At 55.2% G+C, this 25,590-nt stretch overlaps 8 protein-coding genes across 8 annotated transcripts; 6 read left to right on the plus strand and 2 right to left on the minus strand.

The window, feature by feature from the left end:
• The first annotated feature begins 215 nt into the window (after nucleotides 1–215).
• P153DRAFT_365877 (WD40 repeat-like protein) lies at nucleotides 216–4,292 on the plus strand. The gene is made up of 3 exons (XM_033667923.1): nucleotides 216–937; nucleotides 1,039–3,798; nucleotides 3,850–4,292. Exons 1-3 carry the CDS (start codon nucleotides 608–610, stop codon nucleotides 3,976–3,978), a joined length of 3,219 nt encoding a protein of 1,072 aa, XP_033524635.1. The 5' UTR covers nucleotides 216–607; the 3' UTR covers nucleotides 3,979–4,292.
• Nucleotides 4,293–4,579: 287 nt separating this feature from the next.
• P153DRAFT_289285 (GTPase binding protein-like protein Rid1) lies at nucleotides 4,580–7,327 on the plus strand (the record flags this gene model as incomplete). The annotated part of the gene is made up of 2 exons (XM_033663646.1): nucleotides 4,580–5,719; nucleotides 5,768–7,327. 2 exons carry the CDS (start codon nucleotides 4,580–4,582, stop codon nucleotides 7,325–7,327), a joined length of 2,700 nt encoding a protein of 899 aa, XP_033524636.1.
• A 662-nt stretch (nucleotides 7,328–7,989) lies between these two features.
• Nucleotides 7,990–16,445, minus strand: P153DRAFT_356052 (uncharacterized protein; the record flags this gene model as incomplete). Its single annotated transcript, XM_033666617.1, has 4 exons — nucleotides 7,990–10,175; nucleotides 10,455–10,488; nucleotides 10,542–15,942; nucleotides 16,006–16,445. 4 exons carry the CDS (start codon nucleotides 16,443–16,445, stop codon nucleotides 7,990–7,992), a joined length of 8,061 nt encoding a protein of 2,686 aa, XP_033524637.1.
• A 924-nt stretch (nucleotides 16,446–17,369) lies between these two features.
• On the plus strand, nucleotides 17,370–18,090 carry P153DRAFT_384531 (DNA replication complex GINS protein PSF3; the record flags this gene model as incomplete). The annotated part of the gene is made up of 4 exons (XM_033670345.1): nucleotides 17,370–17,542; nucleotides 17,625–17,814; nucleotides 17,867–17,975; nucleotides 18,026–18,090. The coding sequence occupies 4 exons, from the start codon at nucleotides 17,370–17,372 to the stop codon at nucleotides 18,088–18,090; spliced, it is 537 nt and encodes a 178-aa protein (XP_033524638.1).
• On the minus strand, nucleotides 18,062–20,218 carry P153DRAFT_365886 (uncharacterized protein). The gene is made up of 2 exons (XM_033667924.1): nucleotides 19,966–20,218; nucleotides 18,062–19,790 (listed from the first exon to the last, which is right to left on the minus strand). Exons 1-2 carry the CDS (start codon nucleotides 20,104–20,106, stop codon nucleotides 18,387–18,389), a joined length of 1,545 nt encoding a protein of 514 aa, XP_033524639.1. The 5' UTR covers nucleotides 20,107–20,218; the 3' UTR covers nucleotides 18,062–18,386.
• A 128-nt stretch (nucleotides 20,219–20,346) lies between these two features.
• On the plus strand, nucleotides 20,347–21,995 carry P153DRAFT_365887 (Undecaprenyl diphosphate synthase). Its single transcript, XM_033667925.1, has 3 exons — nucleotides 20,347–20,762; nucleotides 20,815–21,074; nucleotides 21,121–21,995. The coding sequence occupies exons 1-3, from the start codon at nucleotides 20,541–20,543 to the stop codon at nucleotides 21,734–21,736; spliced, it is 1,098 nt and encodes a 365-aa protein (XP_033524640.1). The 5' UTR covers nucleotides 20,347–20,540; the 3' UTR covers nucleotides 21,737–21,995.
• A 285-nt stretch (nucleotides 21,996–22,280) lies between these two features.
• On the plus strand, nucleotides 22,281–23,339 carry P153DRAFT_288873 (uncharacterized protein; the record flags this gene model as incomplete). Its single annotated transcript, XM_033663617.1, has 2 exons — nucleotides 22,281–23,190; nucleotides 23,239–23,339. 2 exons carry the CDS (start codon nucleotides 22,281–22,283, stop codon nucleotides 23,337–23,339), a joined length of 1,011 nt encoding a protein of 336 aa, XP_033524641.1.
• Nucleotides 23,340–24,105: 766 nt separating this feature from the next.
• On the plus strand, nucleotides 24,106–25,000 carry P153DRAFT_375048 (60S ribosomal protein L15; the record flags this gene model as incomplete). Its single annotated transcript, XM_033669556.1, has 4 exons — nucleotides 24,106–24,121; nucleotides 24,172–24,233; nucleotides 24,366–24,512; nucleotides 24,638–25,000. The coding sequence occupies 4 exons, from the start codon at nucleotides 24,106–24,108 to the stop codon at nucleotides 24,998–25,000; spliced, it is 588 nt and encodes a 195-aa protein (XP_033524642.1).
• Between the last annotated feature and the right edge of the window lie 590 nt (nucleotides 25,001–25,590).

The following is a 25,590-nucleotide window of genomic DNA, read 5'->3' on the forward strand; positions in this document are numbered from 1 at the left end:
TGTGAGAGCTGCTGATACGACCAGCCGCAAACCGTGGTTATGTTTGAGCAACACAGAATGGACGCAAGGGTACGCGTGCATAGGTCGTTGATGTCTAGCGCTGACATGACGCTGCTGTTAAAAGGCGGATTACGTGCAGGGCGTGATGGAAATGGGCGGCGGGAAGGGTAAAGTCTGCCGAGCGTGAGCCTCTCGTAGCCAGTGCACCTCTTCCCCACCAACACGATAACACGGCCCTCTCGTCACCAAGCTGCTCTCACTCTCCCAGCCGTCTGATTTTATTAGCAATCTAGAGTTGTAGCACGACTCCCGCGTTTGGTGTTTCGGCTGCTCCCCAGTCGCCAAGTCGTCGCGTTCCGTCCGCTGCTCGCACCCTCGCAGCTCGCCAGCGGCGACTCACTAGGACACCAGCGCCCCACTGCACTCGCACGGGACCCTTGAATGCTCGGTCACGGTTCTGGCGATATGCACGACTGAAGTCAAACGCCGCCCTCGACGCTGCCCTGCCCTGCCCTACCATTCCACACCCTAGTGGTCCGCGCTCGAGTGCCCCCAGCCGCTGTCACCACTCGACCCACCGAGAAAACCGCTGGTCGTCCTTTACAACATGACCTCGGCCCCCTCCGGCCCCGGCCCTGACGGTCGATCGCAGACGGCACATGGTGAGACTGAGGCCATGGATCCGTACGCCACCGTGGGACAGTTCTCGTTCGCACCGGCGACCAAGACGACGGTCGTGACGACGACGTACACGACGACGACGACCTACCCGCCCATGTGCATCAACGCGCCAGGAAGCCTAGGAGGACGAGATCCCAAAGACTATCCGCTCGCCCACATGCAAGCACCCGAGTCGATACGCAAAATCTACTTCGATGCCGGAGGCGAGCTGGCGTGCTTCGAGGAGGCGAATGCTACGGCGGATAAACTGCACGAGGTATGCTTGTTGATGGACCCACGCATCGGCCTGTCGCGTCAGCCCTTTGCTTGCGGGCTGTTCCTGCCTCGACGTTCTACACTAACCGCTGTGATTTGCAGCACAAGTCTCTCCACGACGGCCTGCGCGCCGCAAATGGCACCCTGCAAAAGGTTCAGTCCTACCACGGACCGCCAGTCTTCGCAACACCGAACCGCGCGACTCGCCCCAACATGAGCACCCACCACCAATCGCTACCGTCGGGCTCTAGTCGACGAAAGCGAGAGAATGCCGACGACACCACACCTCTGCCGTCAATACGAGAAGCAGCTGAACTCGCAAGTTTCCAACGCCGAAGCAAGAAACCACGTATATCCATGCTGGGCGACAGGGGTGGAGACGTTGCGCACGCATCATCTCACTACACGCCTGAAGATCTCGAAAACTCGGTTCCCACAACACCAGACACGGACATGGGAGGACTGGAATCGTCAAAGGTGCTGAGAGCCAAGTCGGGCTTGCGTACATCAACAAACACCGCTGGATACCCCTCGCAAGCAACTGGGCAGCCACAGCCATCAGCTCGCTGGCACCTCCACGAGTCGTTTGCGGGACCTTCGAACGCTGAGAACAGTTCCTTCGAGAGCCAAGAACGCTCGTGTGGCCGCTCCTTCTCCACGACGGTTGGCCACCTAGACGGCCCTGGTGTTGTTGCTACGCCTCCCATCGCCGAATCTGACATGGAGCCCGTTGGTTCCTTTGATAGCTCATACTCGTCCACCCAGCTGACGCCTCTGGACATCAGTTCTGCGCAAGATGCTAGCCTCCCCAGCCCGAGCCTTTCTCCCATTACTGCTGCCGCTAACATGGCCCAGCAGAATGCTGCTGGAGCTTCATTCTCCGACACAGAAGGCAATGACGGTTTGAACAACGGTACAGGACTTGACATGGACGATTTTACTCTCTTCCCCCCCGCGCTGGGACCGGTCGAGACTTCGAACGCGAATGGAGCAATCAGCCCTAATCCGCAATTGATGACGCCGGGTACTATGGATATCCCGGGTATGCTGAACACATTCGACGCTCTCCCGGAACAAATGAAGTCCTATGTCATGTACCAGCTGCTGCGGAGATGCAAAAAGCCGACACTAAACTTTGTGGCTGATGTTGTCAATCCAGCCTTGAAGTGCGACTTTCTGACCCTGTTGCCCACCGAACTCAGTCTTCAAATCATCAGCTACCTGGACGCCAAGAGTATGTGCAGCGCTGCACAAGTATCGAAGCGTTGGCGAACACTCACCAACTCGCACGAAACTGCTTGGAAAGCACTGCTTGAGGAAGACGGTTACAAGCTGCCCAAGGGGGAAGTGGAACGTGCCGTCAAAGAGGGGTGGGGATGGCAATTTCCTGAGTCGTCCGACAGCTATGAACGCGACTTGAGAGCGCTATTCGTTGCTTCCCGATCAGACAACGAGGCTCATCCTGGCTCTCCTGGATCTAGTATATCGGGTAGTACCCTGGATCATGAAGGCGCAGTAACACGATCGTCTTCTACACGCCAGAAGAGAAAAGCCACGAGTAAACATGGGTCGTCGAAGAAGCTGCGCAAAAAGGGTTCATCGTCAGCCAAATCGCAGCTCGCCTTCTACTCCCGGTCCACAGCGTCTGCAAGAGGGGCGACTGCATATGCGAAGCGCGCGGAGGAGGCAATTCCTGACCCGAACGTAGGCTTGTCGAGTTTGGGCGGGATGCACTTTTTCAAGTCGCTCTACCAGCGACATCATCTCATTCGGAAGAGCTGGATGGCAGAGGACACCAAACCCAAGCACATTGCGTTTCGTGCACATCAACGCCACGTTGTCACGTGTCTTCAATTTGATACAGACAAGATACTGACCGGTAGCGACGACACCAATATCAACGTGTACGATACCAAGACTGGAGTGCTCCGCAGCCGTCTCGAAGGACACGAAGGTGGGGTTTGGGCTTTGCAGTACGATGGTAACACGCTAGTGTCTGGATCTACCGATCGCTCTGTGCGGGTATGGGATATTGAAAAGGGCAAATGTGTACAAACCTTTCAGGGGCACACATCGACGGTGCGATGTCTTGTCATTCTCAAGCCAACGCAGATTGGCGAGACACTGGACGGTCAGGCGATCATGATGCCCAAGGAAGATTTGATAATCACGGGTTCGCGCGATTCGACACTCCGTGTATGGAAGCTGCCCCAGCCTGGCGAACGGAGCATTATGCAGACAGGACCGGCTGCCAATGACCATGACAACCCATACTTTATCCGTGCTTTGACTGGACACCACCACTCGGTCCGGGCCATTGCTGCTCGTGGCGATACGCTTGTCAGTGGGAGCTATGACTGCACGGTTCGTGTATGGAAGATATCGACTGGAGAGGTGATGCAACGTCTGCAGGGGCACTCTCAGAAGGTTTACAGTGTTGTGTTGGATCACGGTCGCAACCGTTGTATAAGCGGATCGATGGACAACATGGTCAAGGTGTGGTCGCTCGAGTCGGGTGCTTGCATCTTCACGCTGGAAGGGCATACATCACTGGTGGGTCTCCTGGATCTAAGCCACGAACGACTTGTTTCGGCAGCGGCCGACTCGACACTACGGATATGGGATCCTGAGAACGGGCAATGCAAGAGCCGGCTTTGTGCTCACACGGGTGCCATTACTTGCTTTCAGCATGATGGGCAAAAGGTGATTTCGGGGTCGGATAAGACGCTCAAGATGTGGAATGTCAAGACGGGCGAGTTTGTCAAGGACTTGCTGACGGACCTGAGCGGGGTATGGCAAGTCAAGTTCAATGAGCGGCGATGTGTTGCGGCTGTGCAACGGAACAGCATGACGTACATTGAGGTAAGCAGTATTCACTCTCTTGTAGGGAGTGTTGATCTAACGTGTTGATAGGTCTTGGACTTTGGGGCTTCACGCGACGGTGTTCCTGCGGATCAACGAGGGCGCAGAATCGTCGTGGACAGCAGAGGGCATGAGATTGAAGACGTGACGGAAGAGGCGATGGAGGTGGAGCAAGGGTAGGGTGTGCCTTTTACGACACTACATGTGTTGGGGCTAGAATTTGCGGGGCAGAAGCTATGATGAAGGCGAGGGATGGTTATGGGGAGGGTGGTATGATGGATTCGTGCGTGCATGTCTTTTTGTGTATACCCTTTGTGAACAGGCGTCTGTTTTGGGGATGGGGAGGAGTCGATGTGCATAGCTATGGCGTTTTTAGTCGATGGGTGCATGGACTGGCAAATTAACTCTGAGCTATGCGCTATGGAGTTGTCGACGAATGGAAGCATTTCTCCGTTGGCATGGCGGGCAGCGCATGTGTTTCGTGGATAATCGAGAGGCGTACACGTGCTTTCGTGGTTAGCTCGCTCTGGTCGCCGTGACAACAGACGAAGGCCAGTGTTGACGGCGCTGGTGACGAGCAGCTCGGGTGATTCCGAGCATGCGGCTTGTTTATCATGTCTCCCACGACTCCACGATAGAGGTGCTGCACTGTTTCCCTGCCCGCCAAACTGACTGCCTGCGACGTCGACGGCTGCCATTGCCCGTGCTCGAGTAGGCGACAGTTGCGACGACACACCGCTGAGACAGCTGCGACCCGGCTCCACACACGCTGCCAGCCGCCATGGCGACAGCAGCACCCGCTCCCGCGCCAGGCCACCGACGCAACAAGTCGTCGTCGGTGCTCAAGTCCATCATCATCCCCCGCAACCACCGGCGCACGCCCTCGGACGGCGCTGGCCTGAACGGCATTCCCCTCGCCAGCCCGCCGTACATGCCCTCGACGGCCGCCCTGCACGCGCCGCTGCTGCCGCCCGACCACCCGCACAGCCAGCTGCGGGCTGCCAACTGGACCGAGACCGTCCCGCTGGCCGCGCCGCCGTCGCCCACCAAGCCGGGCAGCCCCAAGAAGAGCTTCCACAAGAAGTCGCTGAGCGCCGTGTCGCTGCGCTCGCTGGGGCGGGACAAGTCGCAGGACCGCCAGTCGGCCGAGGCGAGGCGTGCCCGCGACGAGGAGGCGGCGGCGCGCGAGAAGCCCGTCAAGACCAAGTCGTCGACGAACCTGGCCGCCATGTTCGGCAAGGGCCGCTCGCGGGACAGCAGGCAGGCGCCGCCCAAGTCGCCCTCCAAGGACAAGGAGAACGCCTCGCCGCCGCACACGGCCTACACGCTGAGTCCACCCCCGCGCGCCCCCATCTGGGCCGAGTTCAGCTCGCACGCCCTGCACGACGTCACCACGTCGACCAAGGTGCCCCTCAACGACCAGCGCCGCAGCGTCGACGACGACCCGGCCCTCTACACCCCGCGCAACTGCTCGCCCGCCAAGCAGCGCAACCCCGACCACCACCCACAGCCCGCCAAACAGACGCGCCCCGCCGCGAAGGAGCGGCCCAAGTCGATGATCGTGTCGAGCAAGGACGCCGTCGACGTGCTCTTCGGCACCTTCTCGCGCAAGAAGAGCCACGAGCGCGCCCCGCTCGCCGACACGCAGGGCAACGAGGGCCGCGTCAAGGACACGGCCGCCTCCAAGGCCGCCCATGCACGGCCAGCCCTGGCCCGCGCCAAGACAGACTCCCTCACCAAGGAGACGATGCACCGCGACCGCGGCCTGCCCCAGCTCCCTCCCCCCTCGCCCAAGAAGCCAAATAGAGTCATGGCTGCTGTCGCCGCCTTCAACGGCAGGTCGAAGCAGGTCGAGGGCCCCCCGGCGTCCCCGACCAAGCTCAACCCGAGCGTCGTCGACGCCGATTTCGAGGAAGTCCTGGTGAGTTGACTGGCCCGCTTCGAATCGAGACTTGCTGACCGTGGCTAGGAATCACGCAACATCCCCACACACCAGCGCGCCCAGATGCGGACACTGACGCTCGAGGTCAAGGCCGACTTCGTCCGCACACACAAACTCGACACTGCCCATGCCTCGACGACGGCCACGACCTGCACAAACCCTTCCGTGGGCGAGGGCAAGCCGGGCCCCGCCCGCTCGTCCAAGTCGCGCAATGGATCCATCGAGCAAGACAGGGACCCGCTGCAGGCCGACCCCTCAGCCAACGCATCCAAGCGTGAGCGCCCGCGAAGCAGGACCTTTACTTTCAACAGGAGCGACTCGCCCACCAAGAAGCAGAGAGGAGAGATGAACGACAAGAAGGCGTCCTCCAAATCCAACCCCATCCCCAAGTCCCCTTCAACGAGGTCATTGGTATCAAATGCCTCTGAGAGGTCGGTCTCGAGTGGTGCCAAATCTGTCAAGTCTGATGACTTCATCGCCTACCTCAGGAAGACTCCAAAGCCCCAAGACGTTGAAGTCGGCAAGCTGCACAAGCTCCGGCTGCTGCTCAGAAATGAGACCGTCGACTGGGTCGACACTTTCATTCGGGATGGTGGCATGACCGAATTGGTCGGCCTACTCCATTGCATCATGGAGATTGAATGGCGGGACGACCACGACGATACTCTGCTTCACGAGTTGCTTCGTTGTCTGAAAGGGCTTTGTACGACCGACTCTGCGCTCAAGCAGCTCGCTGAAATCGCCTCGACTTTATATCCTGCCTTGCTCGCCATGCTGTTCGACGAAGAGCACAAAGGTCCGAGTGAATTCACCACACGCGAGCTGATCATCGACATCATCTTTGCACACATCTCAATGGCCCCAGAATCGGAACTTGAGTCCCGCGCCACAGAACTACTCAAGTATCTTAAAGACCCCATCAAAGAGAAGGAGTCCTCGACCGTGCCCTTTGTCCTGCAAATGCATCAGCCGCGCCCCTATCAAGTGTGGTGCAAGGAGATGAGCAATGTGACAAAGGAGGTATTCTGGATCTTCATCCACCACCTAAATGTCATACCTGTTCCTCCACAATCTTCGTTGGACGGATTCCCCAAGTCATACGCAAAGACACATTTCCCTGGTCCCCGGGCCATTGTCCCGGCAGCACCCTACGTTGGCGGTGTGGAATGGGACGCAACAAACTACATTGCGACACACATCGACCTCCTCAACGGACTCATCGCCTCGCTGCCCACGCGCTCGGCTCGCAACGAGCTGCGACAGGAATTCAAGGTCAGCGGCTTCGAGAAGCTGATGGGTCATCTACGTGCTTGCAACCCAAAGTACTACGGCGCTGTGCACGACAGCGTCAAAGTGTGGATCGGGGCAGCACTCGAGGATGACTGGGACATCAAGCCCGTACGCATGGGGCCTGGCGACGGCAAGGGAAGCATGAGCCCGCTGAAACAGAGCCCGAAGAAGAAGGTGGAACAGGCACCGCAGCTCCAGGCGCCGAAGATGGATCTCGGGCTCGGATTGGGATTGGGATTCGACAAGGAGATTGATGTTGGGGGCTGTATCGGGAAAAAAGACGATGATTGGATTTGAGAGGACTGTCTTGCTTGACAACGTTCCCCATCATGGCCATGTCCACACTTTGGATATCTGACCTGGACTCGTGTTTGCTACCCAGCTCTTGGTTGAATCTCTCCTCATTGGATATGGGACATATCCGACACCCCAAACCACGACACGATTTTTTTGGCTTCTTTGGCGTTGGATCCGGGGTTTCCCATTACCATGTTTCCTCCTCATGACCTTTCTTTGCGCGCGCTTTGGCATCGCATCACATCACACCACATCACATCACATGACGACTTCACTTTTTCTGTTTGCATGACACGACTTGAACGACGGAGTACACGGGGAAACATGTATATAAAATAGCTTCTTCTGTATCATCATCAGCATCATCATCATCACCAGTATGAGGCTAGGCGTTGCGGAGGGATTGGTTGGAAGTAATCTATCTACTTTTTGTTTCATCATGTTGTTCCTTCACTTTGGACTCGCTTTGATACGCACTGATTAGTGCTTGGTATGCATTCATAGTAATATTGCTTGCTTTGCGTCCGAGCCTGGACGACAGACACGACGGTGTAAGTCTCGTCTAGGTTAATCTAGTGGGGTATCTCATGAATCATCGTAACCCATTGCCCTTTTCCAACGCCTGTGTATCAACAATCTAATGACACAAAATAAGTCTAGGTCTACGCCTTCTTCTTCCCCTTCCTCTTCCTCCCCTTATCCCCAATCTCCACCGTTCCACCCTCGACCTCACCCTCGCCCAGCCCGAACACCTCATTCCCCTGCATCTCGCGCAGCTTCTCCTGGCCGCTGATGAAAAAACTCAGATCGCGATTCTGCTCCTCGAGATCAACCTTCTGGGCCTCCATTTCCCTGGCCCTAGCCTCCGCCTCGACCGTCTTGTTCTCAAGGTGTTTGATGCGGCTCATGAGGCTCTCGTTGATAGTCTGTTCCTCCTTGTACTGTTTGGTGAGTTTGCGAGCGAGGTCAGATGCAGAAGTAGCTTTCTGGGCGTTGCGCGCGCCGTCCTTTTCGAGGGCGGAGATTTGCTTCTGCGCGTCGGCGTGCTGAAGCGTCAGGGCTTCGATCTTCTGGTTAAAGGAGGCGAGGGTCCGGGCGGCTTCGTCGGCGGACGAGGAGGCTTTGGCTGCTTTGTCGACGGCGCGCTCGAGCTGCTCTTCGAAGTAGGCGCGCTGGGATTCGAGCTGCGAGGTCAGGAGGTAGGCGTACTCCATGCCCATGTTGTCGAGCTTCTCGCGGGGCACCGTGTCGTTTGCGTAGCCTGTCATGCCGGGCGCGCCAAAGGACTGGTGTGTCGAGGCGGGCAGGTCGACGAGCTTGCCATCAGCTTTGTTCTGGATGAGGCGGTGGACGTAGCCGTCGCCGGCGTAGTCCCAAACGTGCTGCGTGGCCACGTCCATGGCGTACGTGTGGCTCGTGGCCTCGTAGTGGGCAAAGGCGTGGGCCTCGTCGTAGCGGCCGCAGCCCGTGTTGCCGCAGACGAGGCAGATCCAGAGGTTCTCGGTCGCGGCGCAGACGCTGCACTCGTTGTCGGGGGCGTCGCCGTCGAGGGCGCGGTGGGAGCCAAAGGCGTCATTTTGCGTGTACCGACACACGGGACAGCCCGACCCCCGCCACTTCTCCAGACAGGCGCAGTGGAAGACGTGCTGGCAGAGGATGGTGAGCAGACCCGTCGTCTCGTCCATGCGCTCGAGGCAGACGGGGCACGTAGGCAGCTCGACCAGGGCGGGCGTGGGCGGGGCGTGGGGCTTGGCCGTGAGCGAGGGGGCGTCGACGGCGGACACGGGCTGCTTGGTGGGGGCAGGGGCAAAGGGGTCGTTGGTCAGGTCCGGGTACGACGATGGGTCCGTGGTCGAGTCGCCATTGGCAAAGGTGATGGACTTGACGAAGACGACGTGGCAGTACTCGGGCTCCATGCTGTTGAAGGGCTTGCCGTTCCACTCGCGCTGCCACGCGCGGGCCTTGTGCGCGTCGCCAAACTTGATCAGCACCATGTACTTGTTGGCGCGGCTCGTCCTGATGAGGCGGAAGTGCGACACGTCCTCGCGCGTCTGCTCGCCCATGAAGCCCAGGAAGTCCGAGGGCGTCATGTAGGCGGGCACGGCCAGGATGCACAGCGTCGTGCACTCGGCGTCGCTGGGGGCCGCGTCCGGCTGCGCATCCAAGCCACGCACGCCGTCCGGCTGCTCGTACAGGCCGGGCGTCTCGTGGCCGTCGCGGTAAAGGTGCACCACGCCCCAACCCACGTCCGTGTCCTTGATGTCGGCGGCGATGAACCGGCCCTTGGTGGCCAGGCCGCCGGCGTTGGGTGCGAGCGAGGGCGCGTCCATGTCGATGCTGGCGATGGCGATGCTGTCGAAGCGCCAGTCACGCTGTCCCGCGCTTTCCCGCTGGCTGCCGCCCGTCCGTGTCGCCGGCTTCCCCACGGGCACAGGGCTGTCGTGATGGTCTGAGAACGAGCGTCGCGTGCGCTGGCTGAATCGGCGAGCGGCAGGCCGACGGTCGCGCGTGCTGGACGGCGCCCCAGTCTTCCACGTGCTGCTCTTGGACGGCCCAAAGAACCCCCACTCCCCTCTCTGCTCTCGGCGGTGCACGGGGAGCTCTGCGCCGAAGATGTCTGTCCCCGGCGGCGGGCTGAAGGTCGAATCAGGCGACGAGCGCGAGGGGTACAGTTCAAACGTGATGTGGAAAAAGTACGCCGGCATCAGGAGTGCCAAGGACCATTTCCGGCGTCGGTGGCAGAGTCGTCGTCGAGCTTTGTCCAAGTCTCGTCGACCTGTGAAGTTGTTTGCGACAGAGGGAGCTGTCGTTGGTTGATCGTGTCTGTGGCTGTGTGGTGGGGCGCCACCTTCATCGCAATGCACTCAAGACACTAAGAACCATGTGAATAGAAGAGTAGAGTAGAGATATAGTTGCCGCTTCACCAAACGGCCGCACACTCTACTATCTATCATGCAGTCTTGTCTTCGCCGTGCGCCATCTATGGTATCGCTAACCACCAACCATGAACACCATCCACGTCATGTCCTTGTTTTCATTGGCATTATCTTACATTTCCTTACCTTCCATTGCCTCCATCTTTGTCTACCAAGAACCGTTTATGCAAAGTAGCTCTTCCACAGCACACCCTCCAGATCCTCCAGCTGTTCTTGCTCAAAAGCCTATTTGACACGTTAGCATAATTCTCTCAACACCGAAACACGCTCCCACTTACCTTGACATCGACATGCCAAGTGTCCTGCCTGGTCTTTTTAAAGTCGGCCAGCACACTCTTGACACTCTTGCCCACCATTCCCGGATCCGCAGCCGCTTTCCTCGCCAACGTAGCAAGCACTTCTGGCAACCATGTCGGCGGCGGGCTCTGGTATGGGAACGCCTGTACAAGCGCGCCCAACCCGAGCACAGCTGCGTGACGCGTCAGCACCACCTTACCCTGCTCGACCGTTGGTGTGCCGGGGTTGCGGCGCTTCGGCAGCGGGCTCTTGGCAAGTTGTGTCGTGAAGCGTTTCTTCAGCGTCGACACCTGAACATCGCGAAGCGCAACAGGTGAACAGCGAATCATGCCCGAGAGCGTCGTAGCCGCACCCATCCGAACTTCCAACTGTACATCCGAGAGCATGGCAGAAACACAGTCGAACATGGTCTGCTGCTGCTTCTCGCCCATCAAGAAGAGTCGGCGGAAATAGATGACCTGGATGTTGATCAAGATCCTCAACCGCTGGTGCCAGCTCGTTGCATTGCGACCGATACGTATCAACGCAGCAATAAACTCTGCGTCTTCACCCTCACGGTGCGGAATGTTGGGAAGGTGCCGGAAGACGTGATAGGCAAGCGACTGCAATTCAGGATCTTCTTTGATGTCCATCATGTGGAGGAGCTGTTCCATGAAAACATTTGGGAAGAACTTGACAAGCTGGGTGCACTCATACGACGAGAGTGTAGAATCAAGCCATAGGAGAACCGTCTTGCCACCAGAAGTGTACGACGAAGGTGTCTGTTGCCCAGAGGGACGCTGTTGACGCCAGACCTCAAGGCGATCAAACACATCCGTGATCACTTTGCTGAATTCTTCTGTTGGTTCATAGGGTCGAACTCCAATTGAAGATGCTTCTTTCTGAGCTTTAACCAGGCTATCGACGTCCTTGTACGATTCGTGGTACCGGGTACGGTAGATGCTCGCGATCGTTTGACCCATCGCCTCACGAACGCCCTTGTACGGATGATCAAGATGGCTCAAGAAATCATCCAGGATCGGCTCCTCCCGGCGGAAGTGCCAGCCCACGTCGGAAATTGCTTGCGTTAGTAGGTGGATCTTTGAGCTCTCCTTGAAGGCGGCATTAGAGTCCATATCGAGACGAAGGCTGGCCAACCAATCGACAAGCGGCCAGCTTCGCCTAGGATCTTTGGACTGTAGAACGACATGCAGGAACGTAGTCCAGTAACCGTTGTTTTCAGGCGTCAGCCCGTCCTTGAAGATTCCACGCACAATAGGGAATACATATTCCCAGACCTCTTGTCGCTGATCGGGGTGGAGATCAGGAGCACAGGATAGTAGCGCGGCCATGATCTCCGACGTCGCACGGTGTTGGTGCTTGTCGCTCCCATCGCCATAGACCGACTGAGTGAGATCCTTGATATCCTCAAACGTCGTCTCGGTCACGCCGCAGAACACAAGGTCGAACGAGTGCGTCAGCAACATTGCGCTTGACATCCGGAATCGATCAGCGCTAGTATCGCGAGGTTCTTGCTTCATGAACGCGAAGTAGTTTGAGAACCACGATCGTGTAAGGTGCTTTGCAATTTTTCGACGGACGTCGTTTTCCACATCGTCGTACGAGAGCTGCACTGCGTTCGGGAGGAAAGCCGGCATGGTCTTGTTCCACACTAACCAACCAGGATAGTCAAAGTCGACGTAGTACTTAGCCTCTGGTTGCGCGAAGGATTCCAGATGCTCCTCGGTCCAGTTTGGATCGTCAGGCCTAGTTGGTACGGAGATTTTATCTGGCAGATCTTCTTCCCCGAGTAAATATTTCTGGTAGCTATGGCCGGTGATGGCGCGCGTCTGGATGACCGAGTACAATCCTATCAAAGCGCCGGCATACAGACCTCGCAAACTTGGATGCTGATCAATGGTGCCTCTAGCTATGAGATCAATCATCTCATCAGAGGCAATTGTGTCGTAGCGCATTCCCAAATTGACAATGATAGCCGCAGTTCGACTGACCTTCTTCCAGTGCTCAGTGTTGGCAATTTCCACCAGCTCCTTTGATAGTTCCGCCTTTTTGCCTTCAATACGAGCCCTCTTCCTCTTGATGAAGTCCTGCCTCTTTGTGACCTTCTGCTGCACCTCTTCCTCGCTGGTATCCATCGCATAGGCAATGGCTTCGACAACCGTCTTGTCAAGAATGACCATCCTTTCCATTGCCTTGCCCATATCCATGACTTGGAATGTGGCGTTGGTAGCGAGTTTTTGCACCGATGGCTTGTCGGCACCAGTGACTTCGATAAAGGCCTTGATCAACTTGGGAGTAAACCTCCAGTCGCGACTGATGGTCTTTGCCAGACTTCCATACAGAAGAGCAAACATGGCACCCTTGATCCGAGGGTAGTCACTCTCCGCTACAGCCTTGACAAATGCATCGAGTAGTGGAGGGATGACCAGCGGTCGAGCACCCAGCACACATTTGATTGCTGACTCGTTGGCAGTCTGTGCAGTACGTCGGATTTCCGTGTAAAGGGAAATGCTAGATTCGGCAAGGTCCAAAAACAACTGCTTGTCAAGATCCGTCTTTGGTCGTGGAGCGGCATTATGCCGAAGTCGCTGCAAGTGGTAGACGTTGGCGCGGCGAACAAGCAGAGGTCGAGGGTACTGTTTCCTCAAACCGCTGAACCTGAATGGCTGTTCGTCGTTATCGAGAAGCCTAGATATTCTATCAAGAACATGGGCAGATTTCTCGATACCAACGTCGATGAACCAAGAACGGTAAGCATTGTACAAGGAATTGAAGCAAGGGACATCGTCTGGCTGCTTTTCAATCAAAAACTGATGTACATCGTGCAGAATTTCGCCAACTCGGTGGCGAAGGTCATGCATGAGCTTGTAGTTCTTGTCGTCGCGCCGCAGCGGATAGCCGGACTCATACTGGAATGTAGGCTTCACTTCCTCGTCCTCAGCCTCCCCAAGGCCAGCGTCGTCATCGATGCCTTCCGTGTCCATTGCGTCTGGATCGGACCCATCGTTAGAGTCAGCAGTGCTGCCTTCACCAGATTGATCGTGTCGGCCATCGAACAACACTGATACACCGGATAAGATTAGTCTCAACAGGACAAGGTTTCTCGATACCTCATCCGACCAGTCCTTCCCGGTACCCTCGCGTTTGATGGGCGGATCGGACTGGATGAGAGCAACGAGTGCGTTCATGGAGTTGCTGGCGTGGGTTTCGAATAGCTTGACAGCAAAGTCAATCTCCTCAGAGTTTGGAGAGTGCCACTTGATGTTCAATTTCTTCACATCAAGCTGCCTACCCCATGATTCTGTGGTGAGTCCTTTCTCGACCTCATCATCTTCATATATAGAGTAGTCAACTGTATAGGTGCAGGTGAGGTTGAGCAACAGATGATGTATGAAGTTAGAAACATGCACAGTTGGAGTGCCTCTACATTTCAGTTGCATGTATTCGGCAATCTCAAAGAGCTCGTCTTTCCAGGGGAGAACGGCATCACCAACATGCACGACGCACATGCTAAGAATGCTGAGGTTCCATACAAGTGCGCGGTCGCGTGGGAGGACTTCGGCACCTGTCGTCCGAGTCGAACCAGCGCCGATCTCATCAATCTCTGTGCGGATACCGGCGAACAGGTGAGGCAGTATACGCTTCAACGCTTTCTGTGGATTTATCTTGACAAGACTATTGCAGATAAAAGCTATTGCGTCGCGAGCTTGGTGGATGACATGATTGGTGATGAAGTTGGCAATCTTGTCTAGCGCAACATCGTAGAGCTCAGGCGACAGTGCTGCGAGCAACGGTGTAAATGCAGCTGGAAGATGATTTACAACGTACTCTTCAGGCGATCCACTGCGAACCCTGGCAGCATCTGGCAAATTCTCCAAAAGAGTAAAGACGCGACCGATGAAGGAAATCAGGAACTCGTTTAGGCCACTTGTGGAAGATCGCAAAATCATTTGCTCGTCCTCATCGCTGAGCTCTTTGTCATAGTCGATCTCGATGTTGCCGTTGGCACTCTCGAGACGTTCTACTTGCTCTGTAATCCATTGCACCGCAAGCCCTGTGTCACCACCAATATCGTCTGCCGGTGTCGACACACCATTTGTAGACTCTCGGTCTGCGGCTTTCTTGGCTTTTGTAAGATCATGGAAGGGCACCAGATAGCAGACACCTTGAACGTATTGCAACGTGTGTAGGGTCTTCTCGAGATCGTTGGGATCAATACCAGGGAGTGCAAGCCCAAGTGCCGTTGTGACGTGGCACCGGAAGCCCTTTGTCTTGGCCATGATCTTGGAAAGCATATGTAGCGCTCGAATAGAGGATATGGTGCGATGTACCTCGACGAGGCCCTGCATGGCAGGGTAGATTCTCTGCAGTGCTCCCGGGAGGATCAGATTTGGCTCCAGGTAAGCCAGACTTTGCAGGGTAGACAGTGCATATTGCACAGCTTTATCGCTCTTGGAGAAGATGCCCATGAAGGTCACCTCTCGCAAGCATAGCACAAAACGTCTCTTGACAGCATCGTTGAGCTGGCGGTCCTTGGGCACATCCATCTCACCGCTGTGCTCACGATTCCAGCGCAGGACGAAGAAGTCTGCTAGATAGTATACCAACTGCGCGAGCGGCCGAGTCCAGCTGCCAGAGTTTGACGGATGGAAGAACGTCTCAACGGCCTGAATCAGGCCTTCCAATTTGCTCAAAACAGATTCTGAGTTGTCCGTGCATGCAGGCGAGAGCGACATGGCTATTATGCGGGCAATGTGGTGTGTAGAGGGGTGTTTGCGCACGTCTCGGTCGAGCATGACGGCCAGGCCAGCACCTAGATCGACCGTACTGCTGTAGGGGGACGTGGCTTGTCCGACTGGAATCTCGAGTAGCCTAAGAATGGCGGTGAAGATCTGGGAAGACTGTTCGGCCGTGAACAGGCCGTACTGTGAAAAAGGAATGTGTGATGCAGTCAAGTTGTCCCTAGCAAGACGTGACATTGTATCAATGAAGTGGGCGTCGAACAAGCGTGAGCGATTGACCAGCGACCACAGATGAAAGAACGTGGGGAGGTACTCCTGTGGAAGCAGATCGGGCCTGTCTTCTGGCGGCGGATGTGTTGGCAGCAGCAGGTTGAGCAGACCCACGACGACAAAGGCACCTTCGCTGAAAGAGGTGCTGAAGAAAGGCAGAAGCTCCTCGAATATGGCAGGTATCTCCTTTGGATCAAAGTACAGCTGGGCAAAGGTGCACATTTTGGTCAAGGTCCTGATATTGCGCTTGACGTTTGGCGGATGTGAGCCGCCGGACTCTGAGGGGAGCACGAACAGCTTGAGTTCTCTATACAGGGGCCGCCAATCCAATATGACCTGGTCCTTCCCGGGCCGGAGGTAGTGCTTGCGCCTGTGCAGCGTGTCAGTCACGTCTACGACGCGTGCGAGGGGGTTCGGCGTGTGGGCCACTCACTTGGTCAGCACCATGAACATGCTCGCGAAACGCTCCGCCACCAGGTAGTCCAGCCCAGGGGCCAGGGCCAGCTCGTAGTAGAGATTCACGAGCTTCACACGGGTGCTGCGAGGCAGGTCGAACTTGAGCTGCAGCCATCCTCGAATCTCGCGTGTCCAGTGCACTGCGCCCGGCGCAAAGTCGCCTGCCGACACGGCAATGTAGAGGTGCTTCAGACACGTCTCCAGGCTCGCATCACGCTCGCCATCGCCTTCGGTCTGGTAGGGCAGGTACTCGAAGTACGGGAAGGTGCGCGGGCGGCTTCTGCTGTCCCGCTCGTCGTCTGTGCCACTGCCATCCGCGTCACGCCAATTGCCTCCGGGAGAGGTTGCACCCGAATTGGGGCCTGATGTCGGGTCGAGGGCGCCCATGAGCTGTGATATCCGCTCGCTGACCGCCATGGTGCCGGAGGGAGCGGGCAGTGTGAGACGGGCCGGGGAGTGGGGGAGAGTGAGGCAGGCCTAGGGCGCGGGAGAGAGGTGCTCGAGGCTGGCCGGCATAAACGGTGGACAGCAGTGTAGCCGTGTGAGATGGGGAGCTGCACGGGTCTGGTGTCTGTAGCTCGAGCCGATTAGCAACACTCGTTCAGTGACGTGCGGGCTGAGCACGGCGAGAGAGAGCACGAAGCCACGCGACTCACGGCGGGTGTAGGAGCTCCGTTACCTGACGTACCAAACGAATGCTGCGCTAGGCAGTGTGTCAAGCGGGCTGGGACGGGTTCGGGCTCGCGTACGTGGTGGAATCGTGTGCAGTTGACGGTTCATGTACCCAGCCGGCGCCTTGTTGCTCCCACCGCGATGTTGGGACCGGGGTTCACTGAGCAGAAGGCGGCCAGGAGCTATGGCTAGCGCCGTGTGGATCGCGACCACCACCTCGAAACCGCGCAACCGTCGACGATCTTGACCTTGTGTACCCTGACAGTGAAAGTGGACGATTGGGTGCTTCACGCAGTTGCTTGAAACCTAGTTGGACGAGTGTCATCTCACTATCTGTGTGCGAGAGCGTGCGCTATAAGTCCATAATCTCAACTCCAGGCATACATAGACGCGCAACACAGAGGCGACAGCCAGGTAAGCAGACCACATCAGTGCTAGTGATGATTTCTTGTTTCTTCTTCTAGCTGCTTCTTTCCACTCGTTCCATGCTCGTCAGTCTCCGCTTTCGTCCGAGTGCATAATCCTTCCGATGCACTCGCGGCTGGTTGCACAATACGCGATACCTTCGTGGACTCGATCGACCTTGTGCACCACGCCTCGACGGCTGCATGCTCGGTGTTTTGATCCCTTGCAAGCTGCCAACTAACCATCCTCCACCAGCCCGAGATCATGAGTTCCTATTACGACGTCGACGCCATCCTCACCGACGCTCAAAAAGTACCATGCACCTTTGAACTCACAGTCCCTGGCCTAGGCTATCTGGAAGGCAACATGAGTGGCGACATCAAACAGGGCTCCAAAGTCGAGCTACCCCTATGGCTGGGAGAGATGCTTGCGTTGAGGTAAAACACACACAAACACCCACCCATCACATACAACACAATCATCATGTTCAAAAATATCATATATTCACACTATGTACAGCCAGAGCTTGAACACATCCTCCCTCGTTACCCTCGACCCCCCCTCCGCCCTCTCGCCCCGCGTCTTGAACGCGCTGAAAGCTGACCCGCGGACCGTCGATCTACGAGCTCTCGCCCCGCACTTTTACAATCTGGGTGCGAGGATTCTGGAGTTGTTCGATGAAGAGGACATGATCGAGGTGCTGAGCGATGTGCGTGTCTTCTTATTGCTTGGAAAACGGTTGTGGAGCTGACAGTAGGCAGACTTTCAAAGCTAGAGCCGCAGTTATAGCCGACCAGGCTCACAATCCGCGCGGAGCATTAGGTGAGGGCGCAGACTTTATGCGTGGACTGGACGAAAATGAACGGCAACGTAAGTGAAGTGTGCCATGATACGAGGCGTCATTGCTTATGGCCGATCAGTATTTCGGGCAGCACATGACAGTGCAAAGGCCGTGCGGACTTGGACGACAGACTTGAAGAAATGAAGCAGACCCGAAAACTACCGACCAAAACATACCAAACAGCTAGTAAATTGAACAGGCAGAGCAGACTATGTTTAGTTCCGAGTTGACTAGATGCAGTTGTGTCTGGCAAGGCAGGCGACTTCGAGCAGGACAATATCAGACGAGCGGCAAATGCATGTAAGACAAAGCATAATACCCGAGCGGCCGGCAGGTAGCAGTGTGAAGTCGCAATTGTCAATGCCTACCTGGTAATTAAATACAATACCTCATAATTGAACGCTCCATCGAATGTCATATCTGATTCAAACCCTCTGCACTCAGCGCATCATGGATCCAATATTACTGTTTTGCAACAAGGCGATCAGTTGATCTGGTGAATAACCGAGGAAAACAGGTCCGTTGAAAATCATCTGTGGTACGACCTGAGGACCATCATGTTCGTTCGATCGGGGCGGAGCAGCTTGTGGTGGCACATCTTTTGGTGGAGCAGCTCGTGGCTGTGGTGGTGGTGTTGCTGGAGGTTCAGGCGTCGTAGATGCAGGCTGCGGAAAGGGGTGAGTGGTTGGAATCGACTCCTGTTTTGGAGGCATCAAGCCCATGGCCCGATGATCGAATGGACATTTTCCAGTCTTTGGAGGTGTTTCCACGACAGGATGATCAGTCTCCGATGGAACTGGTGGCGACGCGGTTGGAACGGAGCCGACGGAAGACGAACTTCCTGCATCCGTATACTTGGCTGGTACCGAGATACCCCAGGGACGACTAGGCGACTCGCCGAGTCTGACTTCTTTGAGCGGGCGATCGAAGTGGGCGGTTCTGGTCTCCTCCATGTTGGGCTCTTCTGGTTCGTCGTCACTCGGCGGGACCCCGTCTTGCAAACTGGCCGAGACAGCCTTAGCCCAGCTCTCTACCTTAGCGTCCGCTTTGGCATCAGGGTTTGCTCCAGACTCGGGCTCTTCTTCAATGTCGTCCTCTGGTTCTTCAGGTAGCCACGCCTGGTGTTTCTGGCCGAGGCCCTGGATCATGTTGACGAGATTGCCGTATTTGCGGTCGAGCTGTTCTATACTCTCCTGGTTGCTCTGAAAGCGATTAATGCACACCTCGTGACTTCGTGGGAGTTCGTGTTTGTGTTTTTCAAAGTACTTGGCAACCTCTTCTGGGTCATGTTGGTCGAGGAATCGGATTGGACAGACAGCAGCAGAACCGTCGACAGAGGCTGATGGGGACGCTGGGATGTTGCCGCATATCTCAGCTCGTATTGGATCACAAAAGGATGGTCGTTTAGACCTTCTCCCCGCCACACTCAGCCGCGAAGTAGAGCTACGCGGTGTAGCAAGCGGGCTTCCCCGTCCACTACCCGATGCAAAAGGACACCCCAACTTGCTGGGAGTGCCTGCGATAGTAAAGTCCTTTTCAATAGGCGGTGTTACATTGTTGGTCTGTATTCTTAATGGACTTGTTGGTCTATCTGCAGATGGGCCGCTCCAAATCTTCACGCCAGGATCCGGTAAGGATGCACGTAGACCAGCCGCAGCAACTTCGGCCTGTCTGATGACCACTGCCCGGCTCTTTCGCTCGACATCATCGTTCTGCGCCAGCTGTTCCACCAGGTTCGACTGCGCTCGAGGCTGCACATCGGCCACTCGCTCAAGATCCTGAAGAAAGACAATATGGTCTTGCGCTAATGTGCTCGGCGTGAATCGCTTGAGGAGATCGAGATACTGTCACTTGTCAGCTTGGCCATGGACAAGATACATGGTGATGAGTGTGCAGGAGGAGAAGGTATCAGGCTATGCTGTGGTTGTTTTCTGTCAAAGCTGCGAACAGCTGCAGGTCTAGAGCTAAGATGTTTCATCATGGTAGGGAGAGTCGGCAGGAGACGAGATAAATACATACCTGTTGCTTGGCCCATGACAGCTTGCTTTCAAGCTGCCTCTGTTGGTCGAACAAAACCTGATACTCCCCGCTCAAGGCTGCAAAGCCTTCTGCGAGCTGCTCAGCAAGCTGGACGACATTCTTCTGCGCTTCCTCAGCCATGCGGACGTTAGCAAACAGCGAAGATAGGCGAGGTTCTGGTGTAGGCAAATCTACGTGAGAGACGATGGCTCTGATGACGCGGCGAAGAGGCTTGCGTTGAGCAAACGTGAAGAAGTAGACGGAGACGGAAGTCGGCAGGGATAAAAGCGACGCTTGAGCCGCGCCAAGATCTAGTCAGCTCACGCGTCCAATGAGGCAGGACTGGTCAGGGTCTCCGAGGCTTCTTATGACTTTCTTGGAGGCATTGCTCCGCCCGGGTTTACGTAGCATCTACGATTGACGGGCATTCACATAACCATTGCCCAGCGTTGCTGTCTGTATAATACGCTGCTTTCGCGTTGTGCATTGAGACGTTTCTTTTCAGTGTATCCGCCACAGCACTTGCTACGAAACCTATTACTCCTAACAAAGTACCTCACTAACCTCCTGGCAACATGGGGTCACTCCACGACTCCCGCATCCACAAGTGGTTCGCGACTTCGCCTCCTGTCGCGTGGACAATACGACAACTACGAGAGCTTCTCATCGGCTCCCTCAAGCAAGGGGCAATTCCACAGCATGTCGCATTCGTCATGGATGGCAACAGGCGCTTTGCGCGAAATCACCACATTGAGACTGTAGAAGGGCATAACCTAGGCTTCGAGTCACTGGCCCGTGTAAGTCAGATCTCCCTCAGCGCTCTATATACCCTGCTCATTTAGTCACCAGATTCTGGAAGTCTGCTATAAAACTGGCGTCAAGGTCGTTACCATCTATGCGTTTAGTATCGAGAACTTCAAACGATCCAAACACGAGGTTGGTGCGTTGATGGCCATGGCAAAGGTCAAGCTCGAGCAGATGGCCGAACACGGAGCTCTTCTGGATCGGTATGGCGCGAGTATCCGGGTCCTAGGTCAGCGCAGTCTTGTGAGGCCAGATGTCTTGCAGGCTGTTGACAGGGCCGTCGCAATGACGGCGCATAACAAAAGGTGTGCTCTTCAGAGGTATCCAAAGTATATAGCTGACGCGTACCAGGGCTGTACTTAACATTTGTTTTCCATATACGTCGCGGGACGAAATCACAACCGCGGTCATGAAGACAGTAGAGACGTACGGCACGCCCATCCACAACCTTCCAACTTCCTCAAGACGCACCTTCTCCGAATCGCACATAACCCAACACATTCGTAAGCAGATGGTTGAGGACACTGCCGATGGAGGAGCTGAGCAGCCTGAGTCGCGGTCAAGGTCTACTTCAAATTCATCCAAGGAAGAGAGAAATGCGGAGGACGAGCGGTCTTCTTCGACTTCAACGGCCATCAATACGTCTGAGAAGGACGAGCCTCAGCCAGCACCCGCTTACCTGAATCCCGAACTGATTACCGCCCAGACTTTGACGGACAATATGATGACAGCTGGTGCTCCACCACTGGACCTGCTAGTCCGTACTTCTGGTGTTGAGCGGCTGAGCGATTTCATGCTCTGGCAGTGTCACGAGAATACATCCATCGTTTTTCTCGAATGCTTATGGCCAGAATTCGATCTATGGCAATTTTTGCCTGTGCTGGTAGAGTGGCAATGGCAGCAGAAAAAGATACTGGAGGAGCAGAAGCAGCAGAAGCGGATTCGCGGGCGTTCCAAGATAGAATGAGAAATTTGGGTGATTGTAGAAGTCGAAGAACCACAGCGATTGCGGTTAGAGGAAGAAAGCATCGCAAGCTAGTGGGACATTTGAGCTCTCATCGACGATACCCCAAAAAGAAGCATGTCCATTCATAGCTTGAGTCAGGCTCCCGATCGATTGAAATATCAGGAACCAGGGTGCGACGAAATTATGTAGCAGCTTGACAACTACAACTAAGTCTATTCACAGCTTGGCGTGCATGCGAAGGCGTGTGTGACCATGTGCCGTTATCTTTTCACTGTTTGGGACCTTGTTAGCTTTCGCCCACCTGACAACCTGATTTGCTGCCCAATGGTAGCTTAGCGCGGACTATGCTCAAACGTCATATCCTGACAATGCGACGCTTGCTTGTAAAGATAGCGCAATGCCGCCGACAATGGTTCGAGTTTGTGTTTAAATCCCGCGTGTCCCGCTGTTCAAGTGAGATAGACACTTGCTTGATTTGCCGTTTGATCTCAGCAAGAGACTGTCTTTGGGAACTTGATACAAGAATATCAGTTCGAACTTTATCATGGACTCTCCATCCCTCTTAACGATCCCTGTCGAGCTCCGCGAACTTATCTACGGATACCTCTTCAGCTCCTTCATCATCCGGCATGGCTTCAAGTCACCCAATACGGCACCCTCTGGAACCTCACTCACCGACTCCAATCGCATCGCCCTTCTACTCACCTGTCGGCAAATCAATGCCGAAGCCTGGCGCCACCTCCCACTAAACTGCACTCTCCACTTTCGCAGCACTGAGAACCTCCTCAGTACATTGTTGTCCGTCGGACAGAGTGCGCTGACAAGAATCCGTCACGTGCGTGTTCGCGCGTTTCCGTTCCCGTTGTATACTACAGGACGGCCAGACTACTACCCTACATACTTCGCTGCTAATGCCCTGAGTCTGTTGCCAGGCCTGTGTTTGGAGACGCTGGTTGTCGAGGATTGCTGGCATGGATTTGGCATGGGCGATGGGTGGAGAGACGTCACGACATACTTTGACATTGAGGCCTTGTTGCAAAGCGAGGCGTGGAAAGAACTCACATACATCACTCCATGTACGGACTTCATTGCTTCCGGGTACGACGTCCGTCGCAAACGACAGGTCCAGCCGCAGACTTGGGATGTGATGCTCAAAGAAAGAGACGGCGAGGAGTCAGGTGCAGAGGTTGAGATGTTCATCGTGCCGTACAAACAACAGACTGCGACCGGACACCAGAAGACGGAAGACGGACGTATCATGCAGCCTTGGTCTGCGAAGCCTGGACACGAAGTCATCGAAAACTGGCGTGTTGCGGGGCCGGAGCAGAGTTTCAAGGGCGAGGTGAGGATCGTGGCTAGGAGAGGGAAGAGGGTGCAGGCTGTGCAGACTGGACTCAGTGAGAAGATGAGCTGGAAGGATATGAAGAATCAAGAGGGCGGACTTGTGAGACGAGGTGAGTTGTTTTCAGTATGGTGTAACAACATAGCTAACAACTACACAGATTGGACGCCCTATCACAATGATATGGCAGACGCTATGGGTTGGATATACGGTGGCTGGGGTCGTCGTATGCAGCTCTCGAATCAAGCGTTAAGCAGCTAACTCCATTCTCGTTGGACTTGTAGATGTTTTGCGATGCCGTGTTGTTTCTCTGTTTTTGGCATGCGTTTGAGTATAGATTTATCGTTGAATCAGGCTACCTGGTTGTATGCTAAGTAGCTAATTGTTATCACAATCCTATCTTAGATTACCGGCTATTATTTACCTTTGGTTGTTTTAGGGTATATTGCTTTTTAGTACTCCAGACACGAATAGCTAATATTTGTTAAGTTCTCCCAATACAGATCAGCTGTGATGATCAATAGACTTGTTATCTATGAGAGCCGAGGTCTGGTTCTGGCTCATGGGTATCCAACGATAGCCAACGATAAGGTAGAAGTGCATTCATCTTTTGACGCTTTTTTATGGCCACTCTCCACCTAACAACGATTGCATGAATTGGAAGGAACACCTGTTGCTGGCGCATCCATCAGACATTAGTAAAAAGATCCCAGTGTTACAGGTAGTCATATTCTCTCTCTATCAGCAGTAGCATTCCTTTGCGACAAATGCCTCAACACAACATAACATCAGCACTTTGTATGCCGAGTAGCGTCGAGGTTCGTTTGCTAGGTTTTACAGCGGTCTTGGCGAGCCGGGCGCCCCACATTCGTTAGTCAGCCGTCTCCTCCCACAATCAATTTTCGCTCTTTCCCGACCTCACGAACGCGAACTTCCAACGTCGACAATCACTAACCTCTAGTCAAGGTACGACTCCCCATATACCATTTGAACCTCTCAAGAAACCAACATACTAACATTGCCACAGATGGGTGCCCTCAAGTGTGAGCACGCCAGAATCTCGAAATCCGTGGCCGCAGCTAATGCGTGGCAGATGTCGAGGAACTTCAGAAGAAGAAGCAGTCTGATATGATGCGCTTCTTGATGCGCGTTCGCGTACGTACTTACGATTGAATGACTATTTGAGACCTGCTAACATTGCGACAGTGCTGGGAGGTATGAATCACTTTCTGGGACCCCGGTCCCCATTGATGTACTCGTTGAACATAGCTGAGAGTGCATTGATAGCTTCGCCAACTGAAGGTGATCCACCGCGCCAGCCGTCCCTCGCGCCCGGACAAGGCTCGCCGCCTCGGGTACAAGGCCAAGCAGGGCTACGTTATCTACCGCATCCGTGTCCGCCGTGGAGGTCGCAAGAGGCCCGCGCCCAAGTACGTGCACCCGTGAGGTTTTCAAGCGAATGGCAGTGCTAACATCAATTTCTAGGGGTGCCACCTACGGTACGTTTTACTCGGTCGAACCCATTTTCGACGGCACGAAACTAATGATCCACAGGCAAGCCCACCAACCAGGGTATCAACCAGCTCAAGTACCAGCGTTCGCTCAAGGCCACCGCCGAGGAGCGTGTCGGCCGCCGCTGCGCCAACCTGCGCGTTCTCAACTCGTACTGGATCAACCAGGACTCGACCTACAAGTACTACGAGGTCATCCTTGTCGACCCCCAGCACAAGGCTATCCGCCGCGATCCTCGCATCAACTGGATCGTCAAGCCTGTCCACAAGCACCGCGAGAACCGTGGTCTTACCGCCACCGGCAAGAAGAGCCGTGGTCTCGGCCGTGGACACAAGTACAACAACACGACTGCCGGAAGGAGGAAGACGTGGAAGAGGCACAACACCCTCTCTCTCTGGCGCTACCGATAGATGCGCTGAGGGTGTGGCGTGCATGGTGGGACGTCTGGTCGAATTTTTCAAGCAAATGGGCTGGCGTGAATGGAAAAGGATGTCCTGGGCTACATAGCTTTTTAGGGCTGGCATGATGAAGGCTGGTTAGGACTCTGTTCAAAATCAAATGTCATGGATTCATGATTTGACGAATCACAAATTTTCAACTTTCAGTGTATATCTTTTGTGTGAAGTGACAGATGAATCGGCATCCCGCTGCTGCAATTAGCTTGGACTGGTGACATGTGAACATGGTTAGTGTAGGCCTGAACGGCCTGCCAGATATGGCTCAATAACGCCATGGTGATGTGGACTGGATTACTGGTATGCTGCACGATGAGATGGCTTCAACATTGACGCTCGTTGGTCTTGGTTGGCAGAGAACAGAACAGGCCTGGGATGATAGGATGGATTGATTAGTCTTTAGACTTGTTGTTCAGTGTCATGGGGATCTGAAGGTGGTTTTCTGGTGCAGAGCGGGACGTGGCTAGTAACTTGGACGGTTGCCCAGTCTCAACGTCCAAACAAAAGGCAGGCCAGGCCAGGCCAGTCCAAGCCATACCAGCACC

The sequence above is a fragment of the Dothidotthia symphoricarpi genome, assembly GCF_010015815.1.
Source record: "Dothidotthia symphoricarpi CBS 119687 unplaced genomic scaffold P153scaffold_8, whole genome shotgun sequence".
NCBI classification, from domain to species: domain Eukaryota; kingdom Fungi; phylum Ascomycota; class Dothideomycetes; order Pleosporales; family Dothidotthiaceae; genus Dothidotthia; species Dothidotthia symphoricarpi.